This window comes from Gossypium raimondii, chromosome 6 (genome assembly GCF_025698545.1).
Source record: "Gossypium raimondii isolate GPD5lz chromosome 6, ASM2569854v1, whole genome shotgun sequence".
NCBI lineage: Eukaryota > Viridiplantae > Streptophyta > Magnoliopsida > Malvales > Malvaceae > Gossypium > Gossypium raimondii.
In genome coordinates, this window is record NC_068570.1 from 58,499,664 (window position 1) to 58,525,914 (window position 26,251).

At 30.5% G+C, this 26,251-nt stretch overlaps 3 protein-coding genes across 15 annotated transcripts; all 3 read right to left on the reverse strand.

The window, feature by feature from the left end:
• Positions 1 to 2,562: 2,562 nt before the first annotated feature.
• On the reverse strand, positions 2,563 to 9,311 carry LOC128041951 (receptor-like protein 13). 3 transcript variants are annotated; one of them, XM_052632982.1, is made up of 8 exons: positions 9,226 to 9,311; positions 8,126 to 8,189; positions 7,719 to 7,862; positions 7,539 to 7,589; positions 7,148 to 7,285; positions 6,617 to 6,697; positions 5,926 to 6,072; positions 2,563 to 5,228 (listed from the first exon to the last, which is right to left on the reverse strand). In XM_052632982.1, the coding sequence occupies exons 3-8, from the start codon at positions 7,849 to 7,851 to the stop codon at positions 3,454 to 3,456; spliced, it is 2,325 nt and encodes a 774-aa protein (XP_052488942.1). In that variant the 5' UTR covers positions 7,852 to 7,862; positions 8,126 to 8,189; positions 9,226 to 9,311; the 3' UTR covers positions 2,563 to 3,453. The 3 variants fall into 3 exon arrangements, with proteins under 3 accessions (XP_052488942.1, XP_052488941.1, XP_052488940.1); XM_052632981.1 differs by lacking the exon at positions 9,226 to 9,311 and having other exon boundaries at positions 8,126 to 8,320; XM_052632980.1 differs by lacking the exons at positions 8,126 to 8,189; positions 9,226 to 9,311 and having other exon boundaries at positions 7,719 to 8,118.
• A 620-nt stretch (positions 9,312 to 9,931) lies between these two features.
• Positions 9,932 to 11,143, reverse strand: LOC128041952 (probable inactive receptor kinase At5g53320). 2 transcript variants are annotated; one of them, XM_052632983.1, is made up of 3 exons: positions 10,542 to 11,096; positions 10,162 to 10,320; positions 9,932 to 10,014 (listed from the first exon to the last, which is right to left on the reverse strand). In XM_052632983.1, exons 1-3 carry the CDS (start codon positions 10,624 to 10,626, stop codon positions 10,001 to 10,003), a joined length of 258 nt encoding a protein of 85 aa, XP_052488943.1. In that variant the 5' UTR covers positions 10,627 to 11,096; the 3' UTR covers positions 9,932 to 10,000. The 2 variants fall into 2 exon arrangements, 1 of the variants encoding a protein (XP_052488943.1); XR_008197129.1 differs by lacking the exon at positions 9,932 to 10,014 and having other exon boundaries at positions 10,114 to 10,320; positions 10,635 to 11,143.
• Positions 11,144 to 17,590: 6,447 nt separating this feature from the next.
• On the reverse strand, positions 17,591 to 26,002 carry LOC105773091 (receptor-like protein 1). Of its 10 annotated transcripts, none has more exons than XM_052632975.1 (13): positions 25,472 to 26,002; positions 25,088 to 25,246; positions 24,844 to 24,999; positions 24,377 to 24,457; positions 24,139 to 24,291; positions 23,261 to 23,335; positions 22,860 to 22,994; positions 22,678 to 22,728; positions 22,338 to 22,457; positions 21,580 to 21,660; positions 20,896 to 21,042; positions 19,554 to 20,213; positions 17,591 to 19,433 (listed from the first exon to the last, which is right to left on the reverse strand). In XM_052632975.1, the coding sequence occupies exons 1-13, from the start codon at positions 25,842 to 25,844 to the stop codon at positions 17,716 to 17,718; spliced, it is 3,909 nt and encodes a 1,302-aa protein (XP_052488935.1). In that variant the 5' UTR covers positions 25,845 to 26,002; the 3' UTR covers positions 17,591 to 17,715. The 10 variants fall into 10 exon arrangements, with proteins under 10 accessions (XP_052488935.1, XP_052488933.1, XP_052488930.1 ...); XM_052632978.1 differs by having other exon boundaries at positions 19,201 to 19,433; positions 19,513 to 20,213; positions 25,472 to 26,001; XM_052632973.1 differs by having other exon boundaries at positions 17,591 to 20,213; positions 20,896 to 21,039; positions 21,580 to 21,648.
• Positions 26,003 to 26,251: the final 249 nt, after the last annotated feature.

Below are 26,251 nucleotides of genomic sequence, written 5' to 3' on the forward strand. Positions count from 1 at the left end.
CAAAGCAAATTCACATGTATCTACCTATATCCATTTTGAATCCAAATATTATTTGAATTTATAGCATTCGAATATAAAAGAAGCATATCAAATTTATAGATATATGAATCTATAATCCGAATTACCACATTTAAGAGAAATTATATTTCAAAATTCAAAAAGCAGCACATTTATATATATTAAATCTAGAGATATATAAAACTAAAATGATGAGTAACTGAAAATAGAATATTTACCATGCATAGGTGGACTGTTGTTACCATTGATACCATAGGCGATCAATTTTTTAAGAGAACTGAGTGGTTGAATAAAGTTTGAAGGTAAAGATGAATCAAATAACTCCAACTCTTCCAAACTTCTCAAATTTAGACCTTCTGTTCAATAACATTAATTGCAAGTTATATTTTGAAAAAACTATGGGAAACAAAGTATATTTATAAAACTATGAAGAAAATAAGGATCAAATCCTAGCAAATTAAAATAGAGGATTAACTTCTCAATAATTTTCATAGAAATTTATAATTAAATTTTTTGAGTTTTCTTATATGTTATTAAAAAGTTGAATAATTTATTGCATTCTCATCTTTACATCCTTTCATAAATTAAAACTACTAAATTAATTAATCAAGATTTATTTATATTTTTTAAATCTGGAAAATGGATTTAAAACAAAAATTTGACCTTACAAGTATACATTGTCAAGTGTATATTGTTAAAGACACTTTTAAATAAAAAATGACTTAAAATCAAATACATATGATCATAAGAGAAAATTTGAAATGATGAAATTACCTTGTTGAGCGAGGTTTTTGTTAACCTTACAATACAACAACACTAAACGCTTCAATGAAGTAAATTCTGCAGTAACAGAGGCTTTCAATATCAAATATTTGTGTGAGAGATGAAAGGCGAAATATCCCAACAAAATATATACCATCAAATCATGTCTTATACTCTTCTTAATCTCAGAAATTTAACCTCTTCACTCATTTGATTTAATAATTGAAATCTAACTGATAACATCATAAAAGGATTTTCGTTAAATTGGATTACATGACTTTTTAAAGATGAAATATTTACTCACATGGCTAATTGCATTTTACAGATTATAACATTATTTTGCAAATGCTTAAAATATGTAATAATTTGATCAAGCAAAAAAAAAAATTACATGAGTGGAAAGCCAAATAAGCAAATAAAAATATTGAATCTAGTGAATGCGATGTTTTTATTTTTCTAGCATAATGCTTTAAAAGTATCACACAATCCAAATTAATAGAATTAAAATAGAGTAATTAAATTTAAAAAAATGCGTTGAGTATGAGGACTGTATGCATAATTAGACCTACATGTATAAATTAAATTTGTAAGAAAACATCAAAACTTACTATTGTGAGAATGAGAAGCCATTGTGGTTTCATTAATATTAAATCCTCCTAAACAAAGAGTGTTCAAAGTGGGGAGTAAGCCCAATGATTGTAATGAAAGGCTACAACCTGCGTGTAAAAGAATGCTTTATTTCTTTAGAATATGAGTAATTAACAAGTCAGGGCAAATAATTAAACATTTGCTTCAATGCTAAATTACTATCAAATCATGAATATTAATTTATAAATCCAATTTTATTTTACTTGAATAGTAAAATGACTTCCCCTTCTTCTTATCTATAAATTTTATAGTTTACCCGCAAAGTATAATTTAAATGCGAACATTACTTGTGTTGCAGATCATAGTCAGCTCCTCTAAATTGCTGAAACCATATAAATCTGAGGAGAATCAGAAATTGAAAACTAGTTTAGATCATTTTACTCATTCAATAATTCAATAATGCATTTTTACTGGAAGCGTGGCAAAATTAATTTCCTATTCTCAGCATGAGTTAATGATTTATAAAGCTAAGCCCAAAATTGTCTGAAATCATCAAAAATGTTAGAGCCTTAAAGGCTGCAAGTGCCATCAGAGGTCTTATCTGCAACACTAGCAAAGAAACAAATTGCCACTATTCTTTAGCCTGTCATTCATTTCCATCCCCCTTTTTAGCTTGCAACTATTATCCATTATTTTTACTGGATCTTACCTTATGTTGTCATCTGTTACAGATTCAAGGGTTACATGCCTGCGAGATATCATTCTTTGTATGAGCAGTACCTCGAAACAAGTAAAAGAAATGCCTGAAAATCAGAGGAACTAAACTTATCTGGTCAAAACAGTAATTATACGCTGCCGCTTGCCAATGTGATCGGTTAGAAGTGAAAGACTGAGACTTTGGCAGCATTGGACTTTCTAATTCTAGATCAACAATCTTTGAAGAAATATTATACAAACATTATGGAAGGTTTGTATGTAGTATACTGCAACTTGGCACAGCGTTTGGAAGCTTTTGGATGTGTAATCAAGCAGCCAAGTTGCTCATTTGTGTGGAGGAAAGAAACTTATTCAACATGAAGGTGGTGTTACACATAGCAAACAATATTTCCATAATTATTTGTTGCTACTACTGAGATTATGAAGGACTAGACCTAGTGACAGCTAACATTTTGTACAAATTGAAATCAAACCAACTAAAATAGCAGTGAAACTAAGAATATGGCTTGTGGGAGTTTTTATTCAGTTCCAAAAGAGCACTTTAAAGCCTCGTCTTAACACAGTTGCTACATATAAACATGGCATTGCAATCGACAAATTTCACAACAAAATTTTCTACATGTTTCCACTACAAAAATTTATGGGGAAATTATCTACCACAAAATAGTAGCAAGAATCAACGGCCATTTGTATGTAGTAAAACCATGCTTGCCTCCAATAAGGATTTATGTACAACACAGCTGCGATACACAATAGCACCATCACGTAACATGCAAAGAAGCTTGCATAGAAGGCATCCATATCAATGAAACCATGGTCTTCTTTGATGCCAGATGAAGCCTTCGGTGTCAGTGGTGTTGTGACCGGTGAACAATTTTTTCCCACCAATGAGCCACAAAGGAAAGGATTCCCGATATAGCTGCTTTCATCAAATGCTCCCAACTGTCCAATCCTTTCAGGTGTCTTTCCAGATAAATTGTTGTATGACACATTGAAGTATTCCAGGAAATGTAACACCGCAAATTCGGCAGGGATATTCCCTGTCAAATTGTTGTAGGAAAGATCTAGACTTTCCATGTCCATGAGGTTAGAAAATGCATGTGGCACTGGTCCGGTCAAGCTATTGTGAGAAAGGTTCAATGTGAAGAGTTTCATAATGTTTTTTGTTTCAAAACTAATTTCACCGGTAAGCTTGTTGCAGGAGAGATCAATTCCAGACATGTATTGAAGCATTCTTCTCTTGTAATTGTAGGATCTGCTCTTTACTGTGTATTCTATTGAAACTTCATTGGCCATCGAGTTATTTATGCTGTAATAAATACTTCGATGCCTAATATATTGCTCAGTTACATAGTTCAGCGCAGCAACTCATAAACAAGAAGGAATACCACCAGAGAGATTATTTTGAGAAAGATCAATCAAGCTTAAACGATCCAACTTGCATAATTGAATTGGAATTGCACCCTCAAAGTGGTTTCTCCTTAAGAGAAGATAACTTAATTCATAAAGATTGCTAACCCAATTTGGAATGTTACCCTTCAAGTGGTTGTAGCTGAGATCCAATGTCACCAACGAAGAGCTATCATGAAAAGCATTTGGTAACGCTCCTTGTAGCTTATTTTTAAATAAATGAACTTCCTTCACCGATACCGGCTTGAAGCAAGATGGTAGAGTCCCAGATAAACTGTTCATGGAAAGGTCCAAAAATTGGAGTTTGAGATTGAGACTACAAATTGCCCTTGGTATTGAACCTTCAAGTTGATTATCTGCCATGGAAACTAGTGCCAAATTCGAAGCATTTCCCCTCCATTGTGGCAACCTACCAAAGAGTTGGTTCCTGCTCACATCCAATGATGCCAGCTCTGACATATTCCAAATCCAACTTGGGACTTCACCATAGATATAGTTGTTGCTAAGATCTAGTATATTCAAGCCAGAGTAAGCTAAGACATTTGGGATCATCCCAGTGAAGTTATTTCCATTTAATTGGAGCTCCAACAAGCTCTTTAGATTAAAATTTCCTGAGAAAATTGATCCTTGTAATTTGTTATTTGATAATACAAGTACCTGTAATGAAGAGCAGCCTATAGCCATGTGCTGAGGTATCTCTCCAGATAATTGGTTGTTTGATAAGTCCAAAACTTGTAGGGAACTCGTATCACCAAAAGAAGAGGGAATGCTGCCATTGAAATAATTCCTTGACATGTTCAAATAACGCAAAAATGGTAGGTGTGCGCCCATTCTTACTGGGATGTTGCCACCGAAGGCATTGTTGGAGATATCCAAACGTGATAAAGCAGAATGCACACGCGATGGCACTTGAAAAGGCCCTGATAGAGAGCAATTCACGAGATTCAGGGTCATTAGCATCGTGTTGTTTTCCAACAACCAAACCGGAAATCGATCCACCTTGAAATATATGTCTGAGAGAGAAACCTCCTGCAATTCACTTTGATGGTACAAGAATTTTGGAAATGGCCCACCACTTCCACAACAAGTTAAGCTGATGGAACTCAATTGGAACCTTGGAGCCGAAGAATGCGACATCTCATGATCATCAGCATGTATGGTGTTGTTATCTGCATAGAGGTACTTGAGTTTTGAAAGGTTGAACAAGGGTCTTAATGAGCTTGGGATGTGAAATTTATTGTTTGAAACATCCAACGATTGGAGGGATGTTAGACTTTCAAGGGCAGATATATTTCCAGAGAATTGATTAGAAGAGAGGCCCAAAGATTCAGAGAATTGATTAGAAGAGAGGCCCAAAGATTCAAGCAATGTTAGGCTCTGAAGGGCAGATATATTTCCAAAAAACTGATTAGAAGAGAGGTCCAAAGATGCAAGCAATGTTAGGCTCTGAATGGCAGATATATTTCCAGAGAACTGATTAGAAGAGAGGTCCAAAGATTCAAGCAATGTTAGGCTCTGAAGGGCAGATATATTTCCAGATAACTGATTAGAAGAGAGGTTCAAAGATTCAAGCAATTTTAGGCTCTTAAGGATAGATATATTTTCGGAAAACTGATTGGAAGAGAGAGATAACATTTTAAGGGAGGTGAGGTTGGAGAAACACATGGGTAAGCTACCCTTTAGATTACAGTCTTGCATGTTCAACTCTTGGAGATTTGTCAATTCACAGACATCTGCAAAAGTAGTAGTATATATGTATATATTTAAGGAGTTTACAAATAGGTACAAATCTAAATAATAAATAAAATATGTTGAATTAATTAGAATAATAATCAATTCAATATAAAATATTCAAGAGTGAAAATTAGAATATATTATTTGGGAGAGAATCTACACGTGATGGGATTCGAATCTAGGCATTCAAGATGCTAAGCCTTAATTCTTTGCCTTTAGTGTGTTTAACCATTTTTCTTTGGTCCATAAGGTTTGTAGAATTTAAAGTTTTAGCCTTTCTAGTTGTGAAATTATAAATTTAAAGACTAATTGGTGTATTGTTAATAAATTTCTATTAAATTAGAATATATGCATTTTAATATTCAAAAAAATAGAAGTAGTTAATTTTTTTATTTATATATAAAATCAAAATTATAAAGTAGATTTGAATATCCTTCCTTTATGGCTTTATGTGAATAAGTAAAGCAAATTCACATGTATCTATCCATATCCATTTTGAATCTGAATATTATCTGAATTTATAGCATTCGAATATAAAAGAAGCATGTCAAATTTATAGATATATGAATCTATAATCCGAATTACCACATCTAAGAGAAATTATATTTCAAAATTCAAAAGCAGCACATTTATATATATTAAATCTAGAAATATATAAAAACTAAAATGATGAGTAACTGAAAATAGAATATTTACCATGCATAGGTGGACTGTTGTTACCATCAATACCAAAGGCGGTCAATTTTTTAAGAGAAATGAGTGGTCCAAAAACTTGAATAAAGTTTGAAGGTAAAGATGAATGAGACAACTCCAACTCTTCCAAACTTCTTAAATTTAGGCCTTCTGTTCAATAACATTAACTGCAAGTTATATTTTGAAAAAAATTATGAGAAACAATGTATATTTATAAAACTACGAAGAAAATAAGGATTTGAAATTATGAGTTTCATCCTGTTCTTTTATTTTACATAAATTGAGATGTTAGCTTTTTCTATTTTAATTTGTCAAAATTTGGTTAATGTAGTTTGTGTAAATTAAGAAGCTAGTCTAGTTATTGGTAATAATATATATTCTCATCTTTACATCCTTTTATAATTGTTTTTGAAAAGAGATCCTGCAGAATGCATTAGTTTGACGGAAAATTACAACGTTAAAAACAATTTCCTAAAAAGCCTTAAACGGCACCTTAGCATCCTTTCATAAATTAAAACTACTAAATTAATTAATCAAATTTTATTCTTAAATCTAGAAAATGGATTTAAAACAAAAATTTGACATTGAAAGTGTATATTATCAAGTATATATAGTTAAGGACAATTTGAAATAAAAAATGACTTAAAATCAAATAAATATTATCATAAGAGGGAAATTGAAAGAATGAAATTACCTTGTCGAGTGAGGTTTTTGTTGACGTTACAGTACAACAACTTTAAACGCTTCAAAGAAGTAAAGTCTGCTGTAACAGAGGCTTTCAATATCAAATATGTGTGAGAGAGGGAAAGGCAAAGATATTAGTGAAATATCCCAACAAAAATAAATTAGTCTCTCTACGCTCTACTCTTAATCTCGGAAATTTAATCTCTCTATTCATTTGATTTAATAATTGAAATCCAACTGATAACATTATCAAAGGATTTTCGTTAAATTGAATTACATGGCTTTTTTAATATGAAATATTTACTCACGTGGCTAACTGTATTTTGCAGATTATAACATTGTTTGCAAATGCTTAAAATGTGTAATAATTTGATCGAACAAAAAAAAAGTTTACATGACTGGAAGGCCAAATAAACAAAAATAAATGTTGAATCTAGTATCGTAAGATTTTCGATTTCGAAAATGAGAAGAGTATAAGGACTGCATGCATAATTAGACCTACATGTATAAATTAAGTTTGTAAGAAAACATCAAAACTTACTGTTGCGGGAATAAGAAGCCATTGAGGTTTCATTAATATTAAATCCTCCTAAAGAAAGAGTGTTCAAAGTGGGGAAGAAGCCCAATGATTGTAATGAGAAGCTACAACCTGCATCTGCATCTGCCTCTGTATATGCATCTGCATGTCAAACAATGCTTTATTTCATTAGAAAATGTGTAATTAACAAGTCAGGGCAAATAAAACAAATCTTTATTTCTGTTTCCTCTTCTTCATATCTATAAATTTTATAGTTTACCTCCCCAAAGTAGAGTTTAACATTACCTGTAAAGCAGGCCATATTTCTTTTTTCTTTTGACTTTAATAGTAAGATGACTTTTAAATGATTTCTTTTTCTTTTTTTTTTCTCTCAAAATTTTAATTTTTGCATTACCTATATAGCTGGCCATAGTCAGCTCTTCCAAATTGCCAAAACCATATAAATCTGAGGAGAATCAGAAATTGGAAAATAGTTTAGTTCAAATAAAGCTTATGAATTTATATATCTCATTCAATAATTCTTTTCTTTTCGTAAGAAAAAAAAACAGAGGATGGAGAGAAGGGTGATTTTTACCTTTCATATCGATTAATCCATTGCATTGAGAGATATCTATCCTCAATGTCTTTAGATTCGGAAGTGTAGCAAGAGATGGCAATATACTATTTTTGAAACCATTAACACTCAAATTAAGATGTTTCAAATTCATCAGCCTTAGTCCTGCACCATTATCAAGTAACAACATTTATAGTTATTTTATTCCTTAAAATATTTATTTTTAAAATTTGACACGTGCCTTTTTTTAAATACTTTATTATATCTCTATAGGACACTTGTCAACCCAACGACTTTACTTATGGAGTCTAAAATCTCCACCAGTAATATACTAAATATTTTCCCTAAGTTTATAATAAATTTAACAATAACAAAATTTTAAAAAATAAATTTAATGTTAAATTGAAAATTAAAAAAATCATAAATACCTTGAGATGGAATCAAAATTATCGGATAAGATCAACTCCTCTAAATTGCTGAGAGCATTTAAATCTGAAGATAACGTTAAAAGGAAACTAAAAATAACTTTATTTTGCTTAGTATATTAATTTAAATATTTAAAGCATTCATAATGGGAACTATTCATTGAGCCTACTACATTATTTGAGTTTCATTACTATTAAATCCTCCTAAAGAAAGAGTGTTCAAAGTGGGGAATAAGCCCAATGATTGTAATGAAAGGCTTTAGATTTGAAAGTGTAGCAAGAGATGACAATATATTACTATTGAAACCATTAATACTCAAATCAAGATGTTTCAAATTCATCAGCCTTAGTCCTGCACCTTTATCAAGTAACAACATTTTTACTTATTTTATTTCATATAATATTTACTTTTTAAAAATTTGACACGTGTCTCTTTTTAAAATATTTTCTTATATCTCTATAAGACACTTGTCAACCCAATGACTTTAATTATGGAGTTTAAAATCTCCACCAGTAATATATCAAATATTATTTCCTAAGTTTATAATAAATTTAATAATAACAAAATTTTCGACTAAGTTTTGGCCTAACTTGAATGGGTTTATTCAGTTCAACTTATGAAATTTCTATTATCAATGGTAAATATTAAGTTAAGTGTTCAAATAGAGATGAAACTTTTTATGAGTTGCACATGAATTAAAACTTTAAACATAATTAAGTAAAAGGTAAGTCTACCTCATATAAGAGAAACCTTACACAATGACCAAATAAGAGTTGAACCTTTTCAATTGTGCTCAAATAAGAATTTTTCAAATACCATATAATATATTTGAAATTATGTTTTTTTTAACTTTTCAAATAATATCTTATTAAACCGTGTGTGTTTTATTCTAAACACGTTAGCATTCATCTAATTTTTACTTTCAAAAGGGCATAACTTTTTTACCGTTTTGAAAGGTAGGTGCTACATATAAATATTAACAATTTATTTAACATATGTCTAGTTAATTGGAAAATGGATGAAAAGCATTTAATTGTGAAAGGAAAATTACAAATAAAACTAATAACAAATCATATAAAATCAAAAGATATCATATTCTTACCTTTTGTATAAATTGCCCCCTCCAATTGGTTATCAGATAAATCTAATGACTTCAAATTTGAGAACTCAACAAGGGATGAGAATAGGCTATTGTTCAAGAGATTACCATTTAAACTAAGTACCTCAAGTTTGTTGAACTTCATTCCTTCTTTTTCTGAAAAGAAAAAAAAGTTAATGTAATTTCATCTTAAAAAAAGATAATATGTTGGAACAACAATTAATTAAGCAAGTGATTTACCATGGAATAGTGACCCAAGGCTCTCAATTTCATTTCCCTCTAAATACAGCTCCTTCAAGTTCATCCAATTATTATTGCTTTCTGTTCATATCCAATGAAAATATATGTTAGTTAATCAAGTTATTTAGAAAGAGATAATATAACATTTAGTCCCTAAATTTTGTAATTTTCTCCAACTTGGTCCTTGACCTGTTTTTTGTCCACATTAGTCTTGGAATTTAACATCTTTCCATAGCTTTGGCCAATGAGATGATGTGGCACTATGAGATTGTGTCACGTCATCACCTAAATTCTTGAAAAATTGCTAAATTCCAGGACTAATGTCGACCAAAAAAGTTTATAGACTAAGTTAGAAAAAATTACTAAATTCAAGGACTAAATCTTGCTTTACCCTTATAAAAACAACTAACTAATAAACTTTCTATTTTTTTTAATCAAATTAAGCATGATATTCAAAAAAGAAACATGCCTTGTATATCAAGGGTTCCTTTTAGTCCGCAATACTCAATACACACTGGTGTCATAGTGGCAAAACCATCTATATTTCCAAAACTGTTGTAAGATAAATCCAAAGTTTCCAAATTATTCAACTTTGATAACATCTCAATACCTGCCAACAATAATATTAAAAAAAAAAAAAGGAGAAAACTATTTTAAACTTGGATAAGCTTTGCATCATATACAATTTAATACTTTTACCATTGGTAGGATTTGATCTTGTGAATACATTGTAAGCTAGATTTAAAGACTTAAGCGAGGAAAGTTCACTTAAGGATGCTAAAATGCTATTGTTGAAATGATTGTCACTCAAGTCAAGATTCTCCAACTTATCCAATTTCGATGACAACCTTTCAAAACCTACAAGGAATAAGGAAATATAGTAAATTAGCAATGTCGGGGGACAGGGTCTTAGCTCCAAAAAATATGGTAAATTTTCAGTTTAGTCCTTACCAAAACTGTAAATTGATGCAATAATACAATTTCATTTCAACAATGAACAAGTAGTTGAAATGATTTTTTTGACATACAAAATAATAAAAAGAAATAAATATTTGTAATAAAGTTGAAAGGTAATAAACCCTGATTGGCAACACAGCCGGTTATGAAATTCCCACTTAAAAGAAAGATTCTGTAATTTCTCAAAAGGAAGAAACAAAGAGGCATTAAGATACCAATCTCTCTTCATGTTGCTGGAATAATTAAGGAAAAGATGGGTGACTCGTCCACTTATTGGGTTGCATTCAACCCTTTCCCACTCACAACAATTTGATGAACTCTCTTTTTCCGGTTTTGACTCATAGTCTAGATCTTGAAACTTATAATCAATGAACGCAAAGAAAGGTTTGAGCTGGAATAGAGCAAATCTTTCCTCCTCTAAGCACCCATCACACAGCCCAGAACCTAACGATAACACTACAAGAACCATGGCTAACCATTTCGACTCCATCTCAGCAGTACTTTATGCATTTGTAGCCAATGCTGCAACCCCTTGTGCTTTATATGCTACAACTGAAAGGAAGAATCCCCTCATGCTTCCAAGAAATTCATTCATAAGGGTCCACTTATCACTTAAATGGTATACTTTTTTGTTTTTCAACTTCATTATTAATTATTTTTCATGGAACCTCTTATTTCTCTCCTCTATTAATTTGGATGTGATAAAATATTGATAAACTAATATCAAATATTCTCTATATACTTGGGGTTTAAATATGTTCCTATCAAATTTGAATTGATAATTAATGCTGAACTTTAAGATAATAGAAAGACTTCATTGATACAATACTCAACATAATTATAAAATTTATAAATAAAATTTTTTAAAATGATTTATGTTGGATATTGTTTATGATGCCTGTTTATTGTAACTTCCTTATGAAGGTGGAAAATGTAGATTTTTGTTTCGATAGTTTGAATTATTATTGAGAAGACCTTGACTTAGATGATAGCATAGTAAGGACATGTTTGATTGTGAAATTGTAATGCAAAACCACAGGTAGAAGGCATTTATAACCATTGATTTCAGACAAACCAACATCGTAAAGAATGTGTGGTTGTATGTCCGGTGAATTGGTTGAAGAGTGATGTGGGTACCATTTGCATTCCATGTATAAGAGGGAAAATTCAAAGTAAACGCTGGATTCTCACGATTATGGAGCCCCCCAAATTGACAATGATGATTGTTTAAATTACAAACGTCCAAACTAAGTTAAGCTTCTGGGGTCTCTGCATTTCATTTTTCCGGAATTATAATTTATATTATTTAATTCATATTAAAAAATTATGATTTAATTCTTATTTAAAATTTATTAAATAATAATTAATTTTTATCATATAATTATAAATTAAATTCTATAAAAGGTAATTATTTGATACACCCGTCTGTGTAATTTTTAGATTCCATAAGTGGGTTGAGTGTGTGGCAAGTGTTACATTTTTTATATAATTAGTTTTTTAATTTCTACCATACCCTATAATACACTTGTCAAACCTTTAATCCATTTGTGGACTTATTTAAACTTTTTATTTTTATTGTACCAAATATATTATATTTTGTTAGACATAAAATTAAATTTAATATCTTAAATGGACTCCTAAGTTATTTTATTGATGAAATATTTTTAAAAAATTATTTAAAAGATTTACATTTCTCCAAGCTATTTCCCAATTAGTGGCTTAAATGATTTACATTTCTCCAAGCTTTATTATTTACATGTGATTTTACGTGTTTAATATTTAACTATTTTTAAATATTGTACTTTCAACCACAATAATTAATATAAAGTAATTTTTTATTTGAATTATTAGATATAATTAAAATATATTAAATTATGAATTCAAATATTTTAATAGAATTTTTGAGTCAATTTTAATAGAAATTTTAAAAAACAATTAACACATTTTTAACGTATAAAATATTACTTTATTTAATTAATGTAAAATAATATTATTCAAGATAATAACTAATTACATAATTACCTCTAATATTAATTAAGTGTGATTAATATGCATAAAATTTTATTCAAGTAATAAGTATATTTTATAATCATCACAATTGTTAACTAAAATTGCAATCTAAATTCTTAGTAGTTCTAAATATGTAATACATAAATAAAAACCTTTTAAAAATATACTAATATTTAACCTTGAATTTCATATATTTGAAATGTTTGGATACTATATTTTTAAATTTCGTGTGGAAATTTTGACTTTTGCTTCAATAGATAGAATTATTATTGAAGAGATCTTTACTTAAGTGATGGCTTGTTGAATTATAAAATGGGTTTATTACTAAGTGAATTTACTAAATATTTGTTCAGACTCTTCATTTCCTTTTTAAAATCTGCGTTTACGATATTCATATCAGCATATTAGACATAAATACAGAAATATAATGTTACAAATAAGTGAAAAATTTTTAAAATAATTAAATACCGAATAAATACCCATATTGAGAAAGTTGTACTTGAGAGTAACAATTTTGACAAATAAGAAGTTGAGTGGTTCAATTTATCACAATTTCACATTATATTTTTGTCTATTAAATAATCATAACAAACATAATTCACTTTCAAAAATTAGGTAAATTGCAAAAGCAACAAAGTTAACTTAAAGGCTAAATATGTCATAGGTTCTTATACTTTTCATAATTTCAAATTTTAGTTCCTTCTATTTTTATATTTCAAAATTTAGGTCAAATTGTTAACACTGTTAAAATTTTTAATTAAATTTATTGATGTAACATTTTGAAATAAAAAAAATATTCATTTAATAACAATGTAACTAAAAAAATAATATAATGAATCTGAATTTATTTTAATGTAATATAACTAAAAAAAAATCACTTGATGCTTGAATGGCAGAATAGAAATGGGAGCAAGAAATGTTTGATGGCAACAAAAGGTATGGCAAGATAGTACTTTAGGTTTTGTAAAATATAGGTTTTAGAGTTAGTTTGGCAAATCTAAATCTTGACGATGAAGAGGAGGAGTTGATTCTTTGTGAAAAAGATCTGAATGATTTAGAAGATGACTATTGATTTTGTTTGGTAGAAAAAGCTGTAACGGAGTGTGTGGTTCACTTTCCCTCTCTAATGTTAAACGCTATTAATGATGGTTTTTTATGAAGTTTTGTTTGAAGGTCGTGGAAATTTAAATTTTTGTTTTGATAGATTGAATAATTATTGAGGGCTTAGGAGATGGTTTGTCTACATGATAGTGTAGTTTTTTTTTAAACATTGCAATTTACCTCTTCCATCCAAGTTAACAACAGATCAAAAGAAAAAAACTTTATCCGTAATCTAAAAAAGCAGATCAAATCTATGGATATCTGAATCCATAATCTAAAGTACCACATCTAAGGGAAACTAAATTTAAAAATTCAAAAAACTTTTTTCAACAATTAATCTATACTATAATTTTACTATAGTTGTTGTACTTTGTGGGTTTGTAGATCTTAGTTCAATAGTTATTTGTGAACTGCTGGAAATTGTGGAAAGCTGTAGGCGACTTAAGGTATTCCAAAGGCAATTCAACATTTCATCATTGCAGTAATTTTCACATAGGTTGAAATCAAGAAACTCATTTACATTCCCAACATTCCCATTTGCAATGGGGCTTTAACTTATTTGCATATTTGATGTTGACTTCATTAAACATTGAACATTGATCCCATTCCACATATAAGAAAATGATACAAGAGAAGAGGGAAACTTCCAAGTCAAGCTTTGTTTATATTACAAACGTATAACCCAAGTTTAAAACAACTAAATATATTAATATTTATGTTGGTAACTTTCCTATGAACTTTTGTTTGAAGGTGAAAATATGAACTTTTGTTCCAATAGGTAGAATTATTATTGAAGTGATGGCCACGAATTGGATCCATTACTAAATAAATTTCAATAAATAAATTTTATACCCTTACTATTATTTATCTATGTATTTTTCATTTACTTTATTTATAAGATTAAATATATTTGGCTTCTTTCAACAAAAATCATGTTTAACTTTGAACCCCATGAAGGTCAGGGGTATTCACTGCCTCAAGTGTGGCCTGAATTTGAGTCCTATTAGTCGTGTTGATTGTTTGGGCTTTACCTTATTATTGTAATTCATAAAAAAAAAAAATTTTAACTTCAAAATATTTTAAAATTATATTTAAGTTAGTTATATATTGATGTTGACATGAATTTATTAAATTATTTTATATAAAATTAATTAGTTACCATTATTTAAAAGATTATAATTGAAAAAAATGATTAAAATATAAATTTGAAAAAAATTATTAATCCCCTTGTGCTTCCAAGAAACTCATTCCACAAAGGGTCCATTCATCCCATAAATGGATTACCCTTTTTTCCACAAAGGGTCCATGGAAAAGCCTCTTTTTCAAGTCTTCCATTAATTTGGATGTGATAGAATACTAACATTTACATGACTGGTAATCACCCACCGCTTACGCCGGGGTTTAATGAAACAATTTTTATTATTTATTATTTATTTAATATTAAATTTTGTTTAAAATTTATTAAATAACAATTAATTAATTAAAACTGATTAAATATTAATTAATTATTTAAACTCTTTTTTAATATGTTATGTTTTTGTTAATTATAAAATTTGAATCTATGAAAATATATGAGAACCTTAAATTTATTCGCAAGTTATTTTATGGATAATTCATTTTAAATTAATTTTAAAAGTGAATATTCAAATCAATCCTTGTGTCGGTCAATAATGTTGAGTATGAGTTGGGTGATTTACCCAGGCCAAGCAGGATTTATTGACCTCAAATCAATATGAAATCAAATTAAATAATAAAAAACTTAATTTAATTATAAAAAATATTAATATTATATAAAAATAATATGTGAAGCATAAAATCAGATTATGAAATTAGGTGAAGCTGGCCCAACTTCACGATTAGACATGCAAACTTTGTGCTTTCTACGCTACAAGAAATAGGAAAAACCCCTCATGCTTAAATGGTTTACTTTTTGTGCTTTATATACTGCTAGTCAAATAAAATGGGAACAAACGTTGAAGAATGAGAAAAATGGGCGACTCCAGAGTCCAGAGGCATGGCCATCAACTCATGCTGCTTGAATGGCAGAATAGAAATGGGAGCAACAAATGTTTGGGTTTTATTTATTAAGGTTTTGGACTTTGAGTTTGATCATGCTTGGGTTTGACTAAACAACTATGTGACTATATGACTAAACAACTCAAGCCTTCTCAGAAATATTCCTCATGTTTCACCCCGTCTATGGATTTGAATAAGTTGAAGCGATCTAGTGATCGAAGAAAAATGCAATCTCAAAATCATGACGTTATAAGTTCAGAAACTTATGTTTGGAGAGTCTAGAGAAATTAAATTGAAACGACTTGTATGACATACATTAGTTCCCTCTTTAATTGTTGGAACTATCTTCCCTGTAATGAGTTCTGTTAATTTGTCTTTTGCTGCTTTCTCTTGAATGCAGGCTAACTCTTTTGGATTTTCACATTCCTAGCTCGTAGCATTAACTGATTCGGATTAGGGATTTTTCTGAAACCTTCTCTGCCTTCAGGTCAAACAGAAACTTAGTCCTGCAGCATACAAAGATTTTGTGGGTTATACGAAGGAAATAGTCCAAAGTGGTAAAAGATTGGTAATCCTCTGCAATGCATTGTGGAGTTATTTTCAGGACCTGAGAGGCTTCCTCTTCTTGAAAGGTATGCATCTACTCCAAAATAGTATTAAATTTGAAGACTGTGAGCAGTTACGTTACATTGTCAGTAAGGCATTGTGAAAAATAATTTAGTTGGCTTAACCATGTATACATTGAGCAGACACTTTCTGATACTCATCCAGTTAATGCCATATTGTGCGGTTTTAGGTTTCATTGGAAGCTTGGCAAAATTAATTTCCTATTCTCAGCATGAGTTAATGATTTATAAAGCTAAGCCCAACATTGTCTGAAATCATCAAATATGTTAGAGCCTTAAAGGCTGCAAGTGCCATCAGAGGTCTTATCTGCAACACTAGCAAAGAAACTGTTGAAGGTTGGTCAGCATGTAGCAAAGAAGCCGACAACAAGCTGGCCATGAAGATAGAGCCATGCAGAAGCTGCTGCAGCAAGCAAAACTGTTCCTATTTTGTTTATTTTGTAATCTTAAGTTGATGTAATGCTTTTTAGTTCATTTTGAACTATGTTAGGTTAGTGATTGATGTAATTTGTTGATGAATGAGCTGTTAACTCAGCTTTGTTTATGTGTGCAAGCTTGTTTTTACAAGTTTCAATGTATTAGTGGTAGTAGGTAGCAATTAGGTGACCACATACTGATTTTGACAAGCAAATTGCTTGGTTTATGTATTGGCATTATGCCCTTGTTCAAAGTAGAATGAAATCAGTTTGTTTTCTTCCACATACTCTCCATTTTCTTTGTTTTTCTTCTTTCTTTTGTTTCAAATTCGATTGTTTCTTCTGCAAGTATCGAGCCTTGTTGCTAAAGCCATAAGCTGAACTTGTTTGCTCTTTGTTTCTAACACCAACAGAAACAAATTGCCACTATTCTTTAGCCTGTCATTCATTTCCATCCCCCTTTTTAGCTTGCAACTATTATCCATTATTTTTACTGGATCTTACCCTCTGTGTCATCTGTTACAGATTCAAGGGTTACGTGCCTGCGAGATATCATTCTTTGTATGAGCACTACCTCGAAACAAGTAAAAGAAATGCCTGAAAATCAGAGGAACTAAACTTATCTGGTCAAAACAGTAATTATACGCTGCCGCTTGCCAATGTGATCGGTTAGAAGTGAAAGATTGAGACTTTGGCAGCATTGTACTTTCTAATTCTAGATCAACAATCTTTGAAGAAATATTATACAAACATTATGGAAGGTTTGTACGTAGTATACTGCAACTTGGCACAGCATTTGGAAGCTTTTGGATGTGTAACCAGGACAGCTAAGTTGCTCATTTGTGTGTGGAGGAAAGAAACTTATTCAACACGAAGGTGGTGTTACACATAGAAAACAATATTTCCATAATTATTTGTTGCTACTACTGAGATTATGAAGGACTAGACCTAGTGACAGCTAACATTTTGTACAAATTGAAATCAAACCAACTAAAATAGCAGTGAAACTAAGATATGGCTTGTGGGAGTTTTTATTTAGTTCCAAAAGAGCACTTTAAATCCAGTCTTAACACAGTTGCTACATATAAACATCGCATTGCAATCGACAAATTTCACAACAAAATTTTCTACATGTTTCCACTACAAAAATTTATGGGGAAATTATCTACCACAAAATAGTAGCAAGAATCGACGGCCATTTGCATATAGTAAAACCATGTTTGCCTCCAATAAGGATTTATGTACAGCACAGCTGCGATACACAATAGCACCATCACGTAACATGCAAAGAAGCTTGCATAGAAGGCATCCATATCAATGAAACCATGGTCTTCTTTGATGCCAGATGAAGCCTTCGGCGTCAGTGGTGTTGTGACCATTGAACAATTTTTTCCCACCAATGAGCCACAAAGGAAAGGATTCCCAATATAGTTGCTTTCATCAAATGCTCCCAATTGTCCAATCCTTTCAGGTGTCTTTCCAGATAAATTGTTATATGACACATTGAAGTATTCCAGAAAATGTAACACCGCAAATTCGGCAGGGATATTCCCTGTTAAATTGTTGTAGGAAAGATCTAGACTTTCTATGTCCATGAGGTTAGAAAATGCTCGTGGCACTGCTCCGGTCAAGCTATTATGAGAAAGGTTCAATGTGAAGAGTTTCATAATGTTTTTTGTTTCAAAACTAATTTCACCGGTAAGCTTGTTGCAGGAGAGATCAATTCCAGACATGTATTGCAACATTCTTTTCTTATAATTGTAGGATCTGCTCTTTACTGTGTATTCTACTGGAACTTCAATGGACCTCGGACTTTTCTTACTGGAATAAATAATATAATGCGGAATATATTGCTCAGTTACATAGTTCAGCGCAGAAATTTTTAAACAAGAAGGAATATCACCAGAGGGACCGTTTTGAGAAAGATCAATCAAGCTTAAACGATCCAACTTGCATAATTGAATTGGAATTTCACCCTCAAAGTGGTTTCTCTTTAAGAGAAGATAACTTAATTTAGAAAGATTGCTAACCCAATTAGGAATGTTACCCTTCAAGTGGTTGTAGCTGAGATCCAATGTCACCAACGAAGAGCTATCATGAAAAGCATTTGGTAACGCTCCTTGTAGCTTATTTTTAAATAAATGAACTTCCTTCACGGATACCGGTTTGAAGCAAGATGGTAGAGTCCCAGATAAACTGTTCATGGAAAGGTCCAAAAGTTGAAGTTTGAGATTGAGACTACAAATTGCCCTTGGTATTGAACCTTCAAGTTGATTATCTGCCATGGCAACTTGTTCCAAATTCGAAGCAGATCCCCTCCATTGTGGCAACCTACCAAAGAGTTGGTTCCTGCTCACATCCAATGCTGCCAGCTGTGACATATTCCAAATCCAACTTGGGACTTGGCCACAGATATAGTTATTGCTAAGATCTAGTATATACAAGTGAGAGCAGTTAGCTAAGACATTTGGGATCATCCCAGTGAAGTTATTTCCATTTAATTCAAGCTCCGTCAAGCTCGTTAGATTAAAATTTCCTGAGAAAATTGATCCTTGTAATTTGTTATTTGATAATCCAAGGAATTCTAATGAAGAGCAGCCCATAGCCATGTGCTCAGGTATCTCTCCAGGCAATTGGTTGTTTGATAAGTCCAAAATTTGTAGGGAATTCATATCACCAAATGAAGAGGGAATGCTGCCATTGAAACAAATCTTTGACATGTTCAAATAATCCAAAAATGGTAGGTGTGCTCCAATTCTTACTGGGATGTTGCCACCGAAGGCATTGTTGGAGATATCCAAATATGATAAAGCAGAATACACACGCGATGGCACTTGAAAAGGCCCTGACAGAGAGCAATTCACGAGATTCAGGGTCACTAGCATCATGTTGTTTTCCAACAACCAAAACGGAAATCGATCCACCTTGAAATATATGTTTGAGATGTCTACATGCTGCAACTCACTTTGATGGTACAAGAATTTTGGAAATGATCCACCACTTCCACAACAAGATAAGCTGATGGAACTCAATTGGAACCTTGGAGCCGAAGAATGCGACATCTCATGATCATCAGCATGTATGGTGTTGTTATCTGCATGAAGGTAATTGAGTTTTGAAAGGTTGAACAAGGGTCTTAATGAGCTTGGGATGTGAAATTTATTGTTTGAAACAGCCAACGATTGGAGGGATGTTAGACTTTCAAGGGCAGATATATTTCCAGAGAACTGATTTGAAGAGAGGTCCAATGATTCAAGCAATGTTAGGCTCTGAAGGGTAGATATATTTCCAGAAAACTGATTAGAAGAGAGGTCCAAAGATGCAAGCAATGTTAGGCTCTGAATGGCAGATATATTTCCAGAGAACTGATTACAAGAGAGGTCCAAAGATGCAAGCAATGTTAGACTTTCAAGGGCAGATATATTTCCAGAGAACTGATTAGAAGAGAGGTCCAAAGATTCAAGCAATTTTAGGCTCTTAAGGATAGATATATTTCCGGAAAACTGATTGGAAGAGAGTGATAACATTTTAAGGGAGGTGAGGTTGGAGAAACACATGGGTAAGCTACCCTTTAGATTACAGCCATTGATATCCAACTCTTGGAGATTTGTCAATTCACAGACATCTGCAAAAGTAGTAGTATTATATGTATATATTGAAGGAGTTTACAAATAGGTACAAATCTAAATAATAAATAAAATATGTTGAATTAATTAGAATAATAATCTATTCCATATAAAATATTCAAGAGTGAAAATTAAAATATATTATTTGGGAGAGAATCTAGGCATTCAAGATGCTAAGCCCTAATTCTTTGCCTTTAGTGTGTTTAACTTTTTTCTCTAGTCCATATGGTTTGTAGAATTTAAAATTTTAGCTTTTCTAGTTGTGAAATTTGAAATTTAAAGACTAATTGGTGTATTGTTAATAAATTTCTATTAAATTTGAATATATGCATTTTAATATTCAAAGGTCTGATTCAAAAAAATTGAAGTAGTTAATTTATTTATTCATATATAAAATCAAAATTATAAAGTGGATTTGAATATCCTGCAAACAAAGTAAATTCACATGTATCTATCCATATCCATTTTGAATCCAAATATTATCGAATTTATAGCATTTGAATATAAAAGAAGCATATCAAATTTATAGATATCTGAATCTATAATCCAATTACCACATCTAAGAGAAATTATATTTCAAAGTCAAAAGCAGCACATTTATATATATATATATATATATATATATTAAATCTAGAAATATATAAAACTAAAATGATGAGTAACTGAAAATAGAATATTTACCATGCATAGGTGGACTGTTGTTACCATTGATACCATAGGCGATCAATTTTTTAAGAGAAATGAGTGGTCCAAAAACTTGAATAAAGTTTGAAGGTAAAGATGAATAAGACAACTCCAACTCTTCCAAACTTCTCAAATTTAGGCCTTCTGTTCAATAACAATAACTGCAAGTTATGTTTTGAAAAAAATATGGGAAACAAAGTATATTTATAAAACTATGAAGAAAATAAGGATTTGAAATTATGAGCTTCGTTCTGTTCTTTTATTTTACATAAATTGAGATGCTAGCTTTTTCTGTTTTAATTTGTCAAAATTTAGTTAATGTAGTTTGTGTAAATTAAGAAGCTAGTCTAGTTATTGGTAACAATATATATTCTCATCTTTACATCCTTTTATAATTTTTTTTTGAAAATAGATCCTGCAGAATGCATTTGTCTGACGGAAAATTACAACGTTGAAAAACCAATTTCCTAAAAAAACTTAAACGGCACCTTAGCATCCTTTCATAAATTAAAACTACTAAATTAATTAATCAAGATTTTTTTTAATGGATTTAAAACAAAATTTGACCTTACAAGTGTATATTATCAAGTATATATTGTTAAGGACAATTTGAAATAAAAAAAAATGACTTAAAATCAAATAAATATTATCATAATAGGGAAATTGAAAGAATGAAATTACCTTGTTGAGTGAGGTTTTTGTTGATCTTACAATCCCACAACTCTAAACGCTTCAATGAAGTAAAGTCTGCTGTAACAGAGGCTTTCAATATCAAATATGTGTGAGAGAGAGAAAAGCAAAGATATTAGAGAAATGTCCTAACAAAATATATATCATCAAATTATGTCTTGTACTCTTTGCACATTTATAAATTAGTCTCTCTACTCTTAATCTCGGAAACTTAATCTCTCTATTCATTTGATTTAATAATTGAAATCTAACAGATAACATCATCAAAGGATTTTCGTTAAATTGGATTACATGGCTTTTTTAAGATGAAATATTTACTCACGTGGCTAACTGCGTTTTGCATATTATAATATTGTTTGCAAGTGCTTAAAATGCGTAGTAGTTTGATCGAACAAAAAAAATACATAAGTGCAAGGCCAAATAAGCAAATAAAAATGTTAAATCTAGTATTGTAAGAATTTTGATTTTAAATCTAGAATTGTAAGGTTTCTTAGCTTTGTTTCAAAGAAAGGAGAGTGAATGCAGATATATATATATATATTATTTTTCTGAGATAATGTGCCCTTAAATTGGCAAAATGAGCAAAATTTTCTGCTTTAAAAATATCACACAATCCAAATTAATAGAATTAAAAATAGAGTAATTAAATTTAAAAAAATGAGAAGAGTATAAGGACTGCATGCATAATTAGACCTACATGTATAAATTAATTCATAATATTTAGTTTGTAAGAAAACATCAAAACTTACTATTGCGGGAATAGGAAGCCATTGTGGTTTCATTAATATTAAATCCTTGTAAAGAAAGAGTCTTCAAAATGGGGAATAAGCGCAATGATTGTAATGAGAAGCTACAATCATTACCTGCAACTGCATGTCAAACAATGCTTTATTTCATTAGAAAATGTGCAATTAAGAAGTCAGGGCAAATAAAACAAATCTTTATTTCTGTTTCCTCTTCGTCATATCTATCCCCAAAGTAGAGTTTAACATTACATGATTTCTTTTTTCTTTTGACTGTAATAGTAAGATGACTTTTAAATGATTTCTTTTTCTTTTTTTTCTCTCAAATTTTTAATTTTTGCATTACCTGTAGAGCCGGTCATAGTCAGCTCTTCCAAATTGCTAAAACCATATAAATCTGAGGAGAATCAGAAATTGAAAAATAGTTTAGTTCAAATAAAGCTTATGATCTTATATTACTCATTCAATACTTCTTTCTTCTTCCTAAGGAAAAAAAAAACAGAGGATGGAGAGAAGGGTGATTTTTACCTCTTAATCCATTGCATTGACAGATACTTATCCCCAAAGTCTTTAGATTCGGAAGTGTAGCAAGAGATGACAATATACTATTATTGAAACCGTTACCACTCAAAACAAGATGTTTCAAATTCATCAGCCTTAGTCCTGCACCATTATCAAGTAACAACATTTTTAGTTATTTTATTCCTTAAAATATTTATTTTTTAAAAATTTGACACGTGCCTCTTTTTTTAAATATTTTATTATATTTCTATAGGACACTTGTCAACCTAATGACTTTACTTATGAAGTCTAAAATCTCCACCAGTAATATACCAAATATTTTCCCTAAGTTTATAATAAATTTAACAATAACAAAATTTTAAAAAATAAATTTAATGTTAAATTAAAATTAAAAAAATCATAAATACCTTGAGATGGAATAAATCCATTCACTTCATTACCGGATAAGATCAACTCCTCTAAATTGCGGAGAGCATTTAAATCTGAAGATAACGTTAGAAAGGAAACTAAAAATAAGTTTATTTTGGTTAGCATGTGAAAACTAATAGTATATTAATTTAAATATTTAAAGCATTCATAATGGGAACTATTAATTAAGCCTACTACATTATTTGAGTTAGATTTTCAACAAATTTATTTTCAATTCCACTTAATCTCTTTTATTATGTTAATTTTATATATATATATATATATTTCAAAACAAGAATTATTCTTTTGTAAATGTGAAAGCAAGTTTTTCGATTAAGTTTTGGCCTAACTTGAATGAGTTTATTCAGTTCAACTTATAAAATTTCTATTGTCGATGGTAAATATTAGGTTAAGTGTTCAAATAGAGATGAAACTTTTTATGAGTTGCACATGAATCAAAACTTTAAAAATAGTTAAGTAAAAGTTAAGTCTGCGTCATACAAGAGAGAAACCTTACACAATGACCAAATAAGAGTTGAACCTTTTCAATTGTGCTCAAATAAGGATTTTTCAAATGCCATATAATATATTTGAAAATTTTTTTTCTTTTCAAATAATATCTTATTAAACCGTGTGTGTTTTATTCTAAACACGATTCTAAACACGTTAGCATTCATCTAATTTTTACTTTCAAAAGGGCATGACTTTTTTTTACCGTTTTGAAAGGTAATTAGGTGGTTGCAGATAAATATTAACAATTTATTTAATATATGTCTAATTAATTGGAAAATGGATGAAAAGCATTTAATTGTGAAAGGAAAATTACAAATAAAACTAATAACAAATCATATAAAGTCAAAAGATACCATATTCTTACCTTTTGTATATATTGCCCCTTTCAGTTTGTTAAAGGATAAATCCAATAACTTTAAATTCGAGAGCTCAACAAGGGATGAGAATACGCTATTGTTAAAGAGATTCCAACTTAAACTAAGTACCTCAAGTTTGTTGAACTTCATTCCTTCTTTTTCTGAAAAGAAAAAAAAAGTTAATGTAATTTCATCTTAAAAAAGATGATATGTTGGAACAACAATTAATTAAGCCGAGTGATTTACCATGGAATAGTGACCCAAGGCTCTTAATTTCATTTCCCTCTAAATACAGCTCCTTCAAGTTCATCCAATTATTATTGCTTTCTGTTCATATCCAATGAAAATATATGTTAGTTAATCAAGTTATTTAAAAAGGGATAATATAACATTTAGTCCCTGAATTTTGTAATTTTCTCCAACTTGGTTCTTGAACTGTTTTTTGTCCACATTAGTCTTTGAATTTAACATCTTTCCATAGCTTTGGTCCATGAGATGATGTGGCACTATGAGATTGTGTCATGTCATCACCTAAATTCTTGAAAAATTGCTAAATTTCAGGACTCATGTCGACCAAAAAAGTTTATGGACTAAGTTAGAAAAAATTACTATTCAAGGACTAAATGCTGCTTTACCCTTATAAAAACAACTAACTAATAAGCTTTTTATTTTTTTCAATCAAATTAAGCATGATATTCAAAAAGGAAACATGCCTTGTATATCAAGGGTTCCTTTTAGTCCGCAATCCTTCAAACACAATGATTTTAAAGAGGCAAAACCATCTAGTTGTGATAGGATCTTATTTCCTAAATGGTTGAAAGATAAATCCAAAGTTTCCAAATTGTTCAACTTTGATAACATCTCAATACCTGCCAACAATAATGTTAAAAAAAGGGGACAAAACTACTTTAAACTTGGATCAACTCTGCATCATATATAATTAAATATTAACTTTACCATTAGTAGGATTTGATCTTGTGAATTCTTTTTTGGCTAGATTTAAAGACTTAAGCGAGGAAAGTTCACTTAAGGATGCTAAAATGCTATTGTTGAAATGATTGTCACTCAAGTCAAGATTCTCCAACTTGTCCAATTTCGATGACAACCTTTCAAAACCTACAAGGAATAAGGAAATATAGTAAATTAGCAATGTCGGGGGACAGGGTCTTGGCTCCAAAAAGTTAATATGGTAAATTTTCAGTTTAGTCCTTACCAAAATTGTAAATTGATGCAATAATAAAATTTCATTTCAACGATGAACAAGTAGTTGAAATGATTTTTTTGACATACAAAATAATAAAAAGAAATAAATATTCATAATAAAGTTGAAAGTTAATAAACCTTGATTGGCAATACAGCCGGTTATGAAATTCCCACTTAAAGAAAGATTCTGTAATTTCTCAAAAGGAAGGAACAAAGAAGCATTAAGATACCAATCTCTCTTCATGTTGCTGGAATAATTAAGGAAAAGATGGGTGACTCGTCCACTTATTGGGTTGCATTCAACCCTTTCCCACTCACAACAATTTGATGAACTCTCTTTTTCCGGCCTTGACCCATAGTCTAGATCTTGAAACTTATAATCAATGAACTCAAAGAAAGGTTTGAGTTGGAAGAGAGCAAATCTTTCCTCCTCTAAGCACCCATCACACAGCCCAGCTCCTAAGGATAACACTACAAGAACCATGGCCAACCATTTCAACTCCATCTCCATCTCACCACTTTATGCATTTGTAGCCAATGCAGCAACCCCTTTATATGCTAAAAGAAAAAGGAAGAACGGTTCATGCTTCCAAGAAATTCATTCACAATCGCTTAAATTGTTTACTTTGTTGTTCAACTTTATCATTGATATTTTCATGGAACCCTCTTATTTCTCTCTTTTTTCCACATTAAAGATACACATGTTAATGCATATGGCTAATAAGGTGTATAGTCAGTCAATCCCGTGTGGACCACTATCTTTTCTTTGCTTTCTTTTCATACACAGCACAGACTCCTCCAAATTCATGTGCCATTGTTTCTTGTCTTTCATCATCCTGAATGCATCCACAGTCGTTTCTTCAGCTTCCAATTGTTGCTGATTTATTGTGATAAAATAAGTTTTATTATCAGGAGAAA